Raw genomic sequence first — 10,875 nt, 5'->3', positions numbered from 1 at the left:
CTCCTCCCTATCAGAAAGATGTTGTGAAACTTGAAAGGGTTCAGAAAAGATTTACAAGGATGTTGCCAGGGTTGGAGGATTTGAGTTACAGGGAGAGGCTGAACAGGCTGGGGCTGTTTTCCCTGGAGTGTCAGAGGCTGAGGGATGACCTTATAGAGGCGTATAAAATCATAAAGGGGCTTGGATAGGATAAATAGACAAGGTCATTTTCCCCAGGATAGTAGAGTCCAAAACTAGAGGACATAGGTTTAAAAGGAGAGAGGGGAAAGACTTGAGATTTAAGGGTAACGTTTTCACGCAGAGGGCGGAAGTGTATGGAATGAGCTGCCAGAAGAAGTGGTGGAGGTTGGTACAATTAATAACATTTAAAAGGCATCTAGATGTCTATATCAATAGGAAGGGTTTAGAGGGATATGGGCCAGTTGTGGGCAAGTGGGACTAGATTAGGTTGGGATATCTGGTCGGCATGGACAAGTTGGATGGAAGGGTCTGATTCTATGCTGAAATACAGGACTCTGACTGTCATCGTATTTAATTGAACAGATACAAGGAGAGAAAGGTCACCTCCAGTTTGTGCTATTGTGTAGCAGTTGAAATTGGTAGAGGCAGTCAGCTAGAACATTGATGATTTACATACATTGACTTCAGGCCATCTTCCTGCGCAAATGGTGGGTCCCAAGCATGAAGTGCCTTCCTCCACAGCCGGATCTGCTTATCCCAGGAGCGGCGGCTGTATTTCTTGTACTTGTTGGGGGTTTGGGGGTGTATTCCTGGCACTCGGAGTCTCCTTTTGAGAGAAAAAAAAAGATCAATAGAGCATCTTAACCCAATGACTACACTGCCTCCTTCACCCCATCTTCCCCCCCCCCCCCACACGATGTGCAATGCTGCCTACAAAGAATCCTTACAAGTGTAAAAGAAATCTGGTCTCCGAAAACCTGTGGCACAGATTTTCAAAATCACCTGATCTGATAAAATGTAGAGGACAGACAGGTCTCATGATGATTCCAGAGAGCGCTCTTGGCCTTGTGAACCCAGGGGGTGAAGCCTAGTGTGGTTTGGAGACTGGGGACGAACATGGAATGGGTCCAAAGAATGTGATTCTGAACTTCATTCCAACCCCCCCCCAAACCATTTTATAAATTATTTCCAAGTCTGCAATGCTGAACTTTAAAACTTCTGTTATTCCCTCCAAGAACTGTAACTGAGAACGCTGTACCTTAGGGATCTTTGCACCGAAGATGGCACCATAAGCAGCAGCTTGTACACTTCACTACATTCATTTTAGCAACTTCTCTTAACGATTGTAAGAAAAAGCCAAAAAAAAAAGTTTAACAATCTTGGATATGTGATCAAAGCAGAAATTGTCTGACACGGAGGGACAGCGTTTAGTTTTTAAGCATTATGCAGACACGCAAGTTTAATTTTAACTAAAGTGACACTGTTGAGGAATCTCTTGGCATTCTATGAAGCTTCATTTTCCACATGGGAGATCCTGCGGACTTCAGGATTATGGTTTTGGAATCTGAACATCTACCTTCATATCCTTTAACTACTCCCACACCTGGTCAATTATGAGCCACTTGTATTGCAGTCAACCCATACTGACCTGCTCACGATCCCATTATTAATATCCTCCTCCCGAGTCATCCATCTCCTTGTCTCACTAGCTGAGATTCTCTCTGGGCTCTGCCTATCACACATCCCAAACCCCACTTTTATCCTGGGAACCTGCTAGTCTGTGGAAACAGCTAATCTTGAATCCTGAACATGATTTGAAGTGAGGGCTGGAGTTGCCATTATATTTTCAATATTTTCTGCTCAACCAGTTCAGGGATATGGTTACAGTTATGGAGCAGGGGACACTTAAATCCAGACCTCTTGGTTAAGAGGTAGGCATACTACCACTGTACCCAGCAAAAAAAACTGTTCAAATTTTTTTTGCACCTTTTGCTATTGATATTTAGACAGGGTCTGGATAACTAACATTGGCCAGGAAGGAAAGGGATTTCATAAATTGCTTTAAGCATTTTTATGTGCATTAAAAAAAGCATATTTCACCATCACTATAGAGTGAGTGATTGTTGCTTAAGTAGTGTATTTTATAGTAAGTGGGGGTATGGGGAAGAAGGGAGAATGTCAAACTATTCTTTTCCTACCCCACAGGACCTGGATGGGGCAATGGCCTTGCTTTTTCAATGCTAGTTGGAATGAAGTTCACAATATTGATGTGGGACCGACAGACTCAATCCCCATTGCAATCCAGATTGGCTGCCTTTCCTATAAGGAGAAAGTGAGGTCTGCAGATGCTGGAGATCAGAGCTGGAAATGTGTTGCTGGAAAAGCGCAGCAGGTCAGGCAGCATCCAGGGAACAGGAGAATCGACGTTTCGGGCATAAGCATTCAGGCATTCCTGAAGAAGGGCTTATGCCCGAAACGTCGATTCTCCTATTCCCTGGATGCTGCCTGACCTGCTGCCTTTCCTATAACAATTACAGTCACATCTCTGGAGCCACTTAAGTGGAACTGGGAAACTGGATATTTTCCCGCCAGCTCCTGCCACTTGGCTGGAGGAATATCCAGGTCCTTTAGCCTGATCAGTGCTGCAGGACACAATTTGCTAAAAAGCGATGCCGTCACCACAGCTAAATCTTCTCTCACCGAAGGATTAATATTACTTGTTAAGGCACCGAATTTGAAACCTTTCAAAAAGCCATTTTTATTGCTGCAATGGCCACCACAATCATGACCAGCAACTCTACATCAGCACCAGTAATGAGCAGTGGTCACCAAATCACCACAAAAGTGATATTGTGTTGCTGTTCCATGTTAGAAGCATGGTTGTATGCACAAACTTCAAACACCTCCCTCACTACAAACATATTCAAACTTTTTTTTTTTAAAAAGAAAGAAAGCACACTTACTTCGGGACTTCTTGCTGGTAGCGTGGATAGGCAGGCGTGTTCTTTCCATAATCTATCTGCTTCTGTCGCCTCCTCAGCACGGTTTCATCAGTCTCAATTTCTGATGGCTTCCAGCATTCGGTCGGACAGTCAGACGTGGACGCAGATAGGCCCCAGTGCTTGGAGCTTCTGGTGGTGGAGCAAGTGAAAGTAAAGGAGGAACTGGCCTCAGATAAGCAACATTGAGATCATTGAATCTAGCATCATCTGGTGATTAAACCCTGCTGGAATAGGCTCAAGTCTAATTGATATGATCTTCTGTGGTACAGGGAAGGCTAGTGTCCTAGTAGGATGCTTGTGGACTAACCTACATCACAAATATCACTATTTCCTCAAGTAGGCTCCAGCAACACTCATATCAATCTGTGGCTCTTACCAAAATGCCCAAATTCAAAACATCTGATGTACTGCTTGTATCTTACAAGAAAGGAGTGCGTAGTGTAGTTTTGACGATACCTTCAACAGTGAGACATAGTCAAGTCAGTATAGTCCTACTGGGCCATAGAGCTGCTTTCTCATGACAGAACTGGTGATGGTTTAACCCAAGGATCACCATGCCTCTGGCATGGGGAGGAGATTTAATCATTACAGAACCCCTCCAGTGAGGGAGCAGTCTACAAGATGCCCTGCAGAAAGTCACCAAAAATCTTCAGACAGCACCTTCCAAACCCATGACGACTTCCATCTAGAAGGACAAGGCAGCAGATACATAGGGACACCACCCCCTGAAAGTTCCCCTCCAAACCATTCCCATCCTGACTTGGGAATATCACTGTTCCTTCACTGTCACTGGGTCAAAATCATGGAATCCCCTCCCCAAGGGCATTGTGGGTCAACCCACAGCAGGTGGGTTGCAGCAGAAGGCAGGTCACCCCCCACCTTCTCAAGGGTCCAACCAGTGACACCTACATCCCACAAACGAATGAATTAAAGGCAGGTCATTCAGCCCATCAAGTCTACTGACCTTCTGAAGAGCATCCCACTCCGAACCATCCCCGAATCCTATCCCTGCATTTCCCACAGCTAATCCACCTAGGCTGAACATCTGTGGACTGCACCCTCAGCTGATGCAGGCAAAGAATTGAACCCACATTGTTGGGATTAGTCTGCACTGAGTCAATTGTCGAGCTAACTGACCCCCTGCACTGTACTGGAGTGGGACATAGACATTTATCACATTTCTCAATGCGAAGGGGATGAGAGCAGAGGAAATGATAGATTTTTCTCACAGCATGGTTATCACTGGCAAGGCCAATATTTATCATTCATCTCCAAGTGCGCCAGGGGACAGCTGAGAACATGGCCCTGAATTTGCAAACTCAATAAATCCATACGACCGTGCGGTTTGTTTGGCTGTTTTTTTTTTTTTTTAGGGACTAGCCCAATTGCTGTGAATCAAACTACACAAACCAAACTCAGGTAGGGACCAGGTTTCTTCCCTCAAGGACATCAGTAGCTACGTGTGACTCCTGACCCACAACAATGTGGTTGCTTCTGAACGGACATCTGGTCAATAAATGCTGGCCAAGCCAATGACACTCATCCCATGAGAGAATAAAAATGCAATGGATTTGGTGGTTTAGTTGTCACCATTGTGATGGTAGTGATACTTTTTAAAAAAGAAATTGTTGGTTTAGTCCTCTGAATGGTTAGTCAAGCAACATACCATTACTCATGCGCTTCTCCATAAAAAGGCTACTTGCAATATTTGATAACGGTCAACAGATTGGTGAGCAGCCTGACAGGCAGCCACATTTTGGAAATTAATTTTAGACCGATGTTTTTATTTAGCCCTTAAAAGATGATACGTTCAAGGTAATGCATCAAGTCCAAAAGCATCCCAACATGCAAGCCTAAGGCCATTTTCCCAATGGCAATATCCTGTTTCGAGGATAGCACCCATGAAGCAAGTTCAGAAGACTGTGGGAACATTTGCAGCATAACACTGATTTTAATAAAACATGCACGCACACCTTTTCTCCCAGGTCCATGCTCTGTTCGGCTCGGATTCTGTACCCACTCCAATGCTGGCTGTTGTTGGTACACAGACATCAGTCCTGGTGGACAAGAGAATTCAGATTGATTAATAAATGATTCCTATAAATACCAACGTGTGAATAGATTAAAGGATAATCACAACATGGAGACATAACATTCCCCAAAGAAATAAACTTGCAACACCTGCCAGACATTATATTTGCTTTCTTTCTAGAAAGTTTAACTTTTAACAAAGTCCCAACATGATCACAATGGATGGTCTTGAATGTCAACGGTTTTTTTTTGAAAATGGGAAAAATTGAATTGACAGACTTGTATCCGTTATTCTTTTAGTTCCAAAATTCTTGTACCTCTGGCCCCCAAGCAAAAACACAGACAGGGAGAGGACACCTTCACAGTAATGTTTTAAAAGAAATGCTTAAAAACTGCAGCCCAGATGGAAAATAGCTTGCAAATGATGGCAATTGGTAATCGTCATCCAAGGTAGTGCCTATAAATATTCAACCATGGCCAAATCCCGTGATTTGAAGCAGACTTAACCATGGTGGTGTCGGGAGTGGGGACAATTTTTTAAATCTTAAAATATTTTTCCCAGAATATTCAGTAAAGACTCCTTCCAAGCACATTGTAAAATTTGTGCTGAAAGATTGCACTGTCATAAATAGAGCTGTCACTACACCATATTTGATGTCAACTCAGCTTTTATCTGGGATTGAACCCCCAACTGTGACCAAAGAGGCAAGTGTGCCCCAAGTGACCATACACACCTTATCTCATGAGGGATAATGCTCAAATTCCACCCCACCTCAAAAAATATTCAAGACTACAGTTCATTATCTCTGAAGTGGAACTCCCTTGATCTGAAAACTTTGATTAAATATTTTAAGGCAATTCAGATGATAACCAGTCTCTATCTTGACTCCTTAAATTTTCTAAGCAACGAAAAAATATTTGTATTCAGCAAGATTTGCCAAATTTAAAAAAGGTGATGATTTGAATTGGAAGGAAACAAAGCTAAATATAGGACCAAAAAAAAAAATCCACTGCAATTGTAGTTTTAGTGATGTGGAGGGGTCAGTGTTGGACTGGGATGGGGGTAACAAAGTCAGAAGTCACATGACACCAGGTTATAGTCCAACAAGTTCATTTGAAATCACAAGCTTTTGGAGCACCGCTCCTTGGTCAAGTGCAGTGAGGTATTAGTATAGAGGAAGCAATTAAGCTTAAATATTAAGAAGTTCCTTCTTCCTTCAGCACATGGATGTATGTTGTGTGAAATTAAGCCAAAAACTAGGAAGATCAGAAGTGTGCTGCCGAGACAAGGCAGAACAGTGGAAGCGTTGCCATGGCTTCAAAGTAAAACTAGTCAAATAGTAAAAAGCTGACTGCTGCCCGACAACACAGCCATCTCCCTAATGCATATCATGTGGCTTCCCTGTTGTTACAAGTAGTCACGTAGCAAGTGTCAACCATTTAGCCTTACTAAGAACAAACCAGTACGTTAAGATTATGGTCTCAAAGTGCACATCTCAACTCTAGAAGAGAAGGAACCATTTCTCTCAACAGGAGGAATTGAAGAGGAAAGGAGCCATGGTTAGCCAAAGAAAGTACTGTAATTTTCCATTTGCTGATCTCTTTGCAACTTTGATTCTGTGATACATCATGCAACTACTTGCTGCAGCTTTCACATCACATTTATGGGTGATGCCACCATCGATCACAAAGCATTTTATTAATAGCCTAACCTTTTCACTGCCCAAAGGAGAGAGTCAACATCTGAGACTGCTGCTGCACCAATGTTGCCAAAGTCCAACCATGGAATGTGAGCATTTGTATTTCCTGTTTCCCTGCTATAAAAAGGAAGTAAATTTCAGTTGTTCCAGTGAAGTTCTACACCATATAGGAGGATGAATCAATATTTCCATGAACAAGGTCATTTTCCATGCATCACAGTCAGAAAAAATTCTGAAACAATTGAATTTTAGCCAATCATTCAAGATTGAGGGGGAAAACCAGGCCAGTTACATAGTAAACCTTTAACAGAGCAAGTATTCCTGTACCAAAACAAAAACACAAGTTGAATGTTGATATTTTTGATTAATTTATGGCACAAATTGAACACAAGCAGTTGTGTACACTGTTGAAACATACACACTGGGGACCTGATCAAAAAAAAATCACTGAAACTTGTTTCAGCTGTAGCAGAGCGTGGTGACTTATCCAGTCAGTCTTGACTAGATTGGAACTTTTGCCCAAGTGGTCAAAAGGCCAGAAGTGTTAAAACATGACTTAGCCCACAGCAACTTTTAAAAATTGAAAAGCTTTCAACAGTCCAACTTCAGTTCAAGACACAGGCTAGCAAACAGCTTGCCCTCAGCTCTTTCAAGTTACACATTCAGACCCACCATTCACTTAAAATTTCCCAGCTGTCCACGTACAAATAACTTGCAATAGTTTCAAAAGTTAAAAGGTAAACCAATCAGCAGCAATATGAACAAAGCACACTCACTGATTGGTTTAGCATTTAACCGTTTCCCAAACTGGCATATCAGAAGTTCAAACAAACCAGAGAATTTTAGGCAACACCATTCCATCACTTTTAAAACCAGCCGATAGCACATGCAAAGGCTTAAAGCATTAGACAAATTCTAAGTTACATTTCTACTCCATCCACTAGGTGGCAGGAAGATTAATATTGAAATCCACTCCAGTTTTTAAATACACTCAAAGGCATGAGGAACAATTAAAAAAAATCCAGGAACAAGTTAAGCTCTGGAGAAATATCAGTTAAACAATATTAAAACAAGTCACACAAAACAATATCTTATAGACAGAGTAACATAAACACAACTGGTTTTATCCAAGGAGTTAATTGATCTCAAATTAAACTTTAAAGAAAGTGATAGCTAACTAAAATTAGGCTTTCACCCCAAGAGGTGGCTCATAAAATCACTTCTGAATTCATCAATATTATAGTCTCCAAGTAGTTCAATATTCTCTACATGACATCCCTACAAGCCTAGGATTGTTATTCATAAATTGATACATCAGCCTGCTCCACACTGAGTCAACTTGAAAACTCAGGTTTAACAAGTTACCCAGATCTATTTCAAAGAAGCTTATTAGCAAATGCAACATGGGAAGCAGTTAACTTAAGTCCCTTCCCAAATAAGGAAGTTAGTTGTAAAGACTATAGAATTGTGACCTGTTTGTAAGTGACTTGCAACCATAAAGGCTAGCCTGCATTATTATTAATTTTTTTTTCCCCCTACCCTTTACTATTCATGTTAAGAGACAGCTGCAACTTTTAAATACTGCAAGGGGTGGGCCCTGTTTCACAATTCAACCTATTGGACTGCTGCATAATGAGGTTGTTTATTCCTCTAGACCAAACATTATTATAAAGACCTTATGACACATTACACTATTAAACTTGGCCAGCACATTGAAAATAATATCAAATTGGTGACTGATATTTTAAGCCACTCTTTCAAAGGGCACAAGTTAAGAAATCCAATTATACCTCATTAAATAGTTAACCCTTCACCAACAGACAGACTGAAAAAAAGGATCAAAAACAGAAATTGCTGGAAAAGTAATTTGTGGAGAGAAGCTATTTGTTTCTGTGAACACAGCTCCTTGAAAGTGGAGTTGCAGGTAGATAGGATAGTGACGAAGGTGTTTGGTATGCTTTCCATTATTAGTCAGAGCATCGAGTACAGGTGTTGGGAGGTTATGTTTGTAACTGTACAGGACATTGGTTAGGCCACTTCTGGAATATTGTGTACAATTCTGGTCTCCCTGCTACAGGAAAGATGTTGTGAAACTTGAAAGGGTTCAGAAAAGATTTACAAGGATGTTGCCAGGGTTGGAGGATCTGAGCTACAGGGAGAGGCTGAACAGGCTGGGGCTGTTTTCCCTGGAGCGTCGGAGGCTGAGGGGTGACCTTATAGAGGTTTATAAAATTGTGAAGGGCATCGATAGGTTGAATAGACAAGGTCTTTTCCCCACAATAGTGCAGTCCAGAATTAGAGGGCATAGGTTTAGGGTGAGAGGGGAAATATATAAAAGGGACTTAAAGGGTAACTTTTTCACACAGAGAGTAGTGTGTGTATGGAATGAGCTGCCAGAGGAAGTGGTGGAGACTGGTACAATTACAACATTTAAAAGGCATTTGGATGCATATATGAATAGGAAGGGTTTGGCAGGGTATGGGTCAAATGCTGGCAAACAGGACGAGATTAATTTAGAATATCTGGTCGGCATAGACAAGTTGGACCGAAAGGTCTATTTCTGTGTTGTACATCTCTATGACTCTTTTAGAGTTAATGTTTTGATTCCAGTGACCCTTCCTCAGAACTCAGCTGAGCTTTTCCAGCAATTTCTGTTTTTGTTTCTGATTTACAGCATCTGCAATTCTTTTTGTTTTTATTCAGGATTTTTTTATTGCATTTTGAAACAGAAGTGTCGTCATTTTCACACTTTCCAGTTCTTAAAGCAAATTTGTGAGTAGGATATTGTTGTGCTACTTAACTACATGCTGGTATCAGTACAGCGAGGTCTATGGAGCAAGGAATCTTGAACAATTCATTTATAACTTAGATCAAGTATGAGAGTGATGGCAGGACGGGTGATGTGTTGCTGCTGGGCACCAATGCATTGAGGAGCTGGAATCCATGCTGCACACACATCATGGAAGGGGACACTACCACACCCTTCAGATATGGTATTTACAATGGGCCTGTGATCAGAGACAAGAGAGTGTGACTGTAGGAGACGGGACCAAAGTCAATTCTTTTTGTCAGAATATGTCAGATATCCTACATAAATCTAGTCCCAATTGCCAGCACTTGACCCCTATACCTCTAACCCCTTCCTATTCATATACCCATCCAGATGCCTTCGAAACGTTGTAATTGTATCAGCCTCCACCACTTCCTCCGGCAGCTCATTCCATACACGTATCACCCTCTGCATGAAAAAGTTGTCCCTTAGCTTCCAAGAGAATTGGAACAATTTACTGTGAACAGGACACTATATAAATGCAGGTCATTGCTGGGATCATGGCATGGTGGGGATGTAGAGTCAACAAGTGTGGTACTAGAAAAGCACAGCCGGTCAAGCAGCATCCGAGGAGCAGGAGAGTTGACGTTTCGAGCATAAGCTCCTCATCAGGAATGTAGGAGGAGCCCAAGGGGGCTGAGAGATAAATAGGAGGGGGCGGGGGCGTGGGCTGGGGCGGGGGCTGGGGCTGGGGACGCGATAAATCGATGGAGGTGGGTGGTGATGGTGATAGGCTGGAGCGGAGGGTGGGAAGGTAGATGGACAGGTAGGGACACCTGGGATAAGGTGGGAGGGAGAGGAGATGAGGAAACTGGTGTGGATCCTCTCATATTTCCAAGGCATTGTGGGAACTATTATCTGCTCATCCCCAGGGAGTAGCACATAAAGATAACCTCAGTGTAACCACTGTGTCCTTGAGGGATGGTATATTGTGAATGTTTTTTTTCCTTACCAGCCATTCCTCATACAACTCCATAGGCAATTGGCTGAACATGGGACACAGGTTTAACTCTGCAGTTTTTGCATCCTTTTGAGTATCACAAGTGATCTCTGACCCCTCTACACGGCAGTAATTGATACAGGGAGAAGTAACAGCTTTCGAGATGGAACAGACTATGAGTATTCAGGGCAAAGACCATAATTAGGTGTGATGCAGGTTCTGGGTGAACGGGAGACTGTGGGATAAGGTTGATAGAAATAAGAGAAAATACAATGTTGGCATTTATTTCGAGAGGACTAGAATATAAAAGCAGGGATGTACTTCTGAGGCTCTATCAGGCTCTGGTCAGACCACACTTGGAATATCGTGCACAGTTTTGGGTCCCATATCTCAGGAAGGATGTACTGGTCG

General features: G+C 42.3%; 1 protein-coding gene across 2 annotated transcripts in view; it reads right to left on the bottom strand.

The window, feature by feature from the left end:
- LOC122556961 overlaps positions 1–8,272 on the bottom strand; it is a 15,569-nt gene extending 7,297 nt beyond the window's left edge. The window contains exons 1-5 of one of the 2 annotated variants that reach the window (XM_043704198.1): positions 8,167–8,272; positions 6,707–6,811; positions 4,937–5,020; positions 2,925–3,092; positions 638–787 (exon numbers count right to left, since the gene is read on the bottom strand). In XM_043704198.1, the coding sequence (XP_043560133.1) occupies positions 638–787; positions 2,925–3,092; positions 4,937–5,020; positions 6,707–6,811; positions 8,167–8,207 (548 nt within the window). In that variant the 5' untranslated portion in view covers positions 8,208–8,272. Of the gene's footprint in view, positions 1–637; positions 788–2,924; positions 3,093–4,936; positions 5,021–6,706; positions 6,812–7,889; positions 8,025–8,166 lie in introns of those variants that run through there. The other variant, XM_043704199.1, reaches the window with a different exon arrangement.
- Positions 8,273–10,875: the final 2,603 nt, after the last annotated feature.

The sequence above is a fragment of the Chiloscyllium plagiosum genome, chromosome 14 (assembly GCF_004010195.1).
Source record: "Chiloscyllium plagiosum isolate BGI_BamShark_2017 chromosome 14, ASM401019v2, whole genome shotgun sequence".
NCBI classification, from domain to species: Eukaryota; Metazoa; Chordata; class Chondrichthyes; order Orectolobiformes; family Hemiscylliidae; genus Chiloscyllium; species Chiloscyllium plagiosum.
This window is presented reverse-complemented; position numbering and strand designations above follow the sequence as displayed.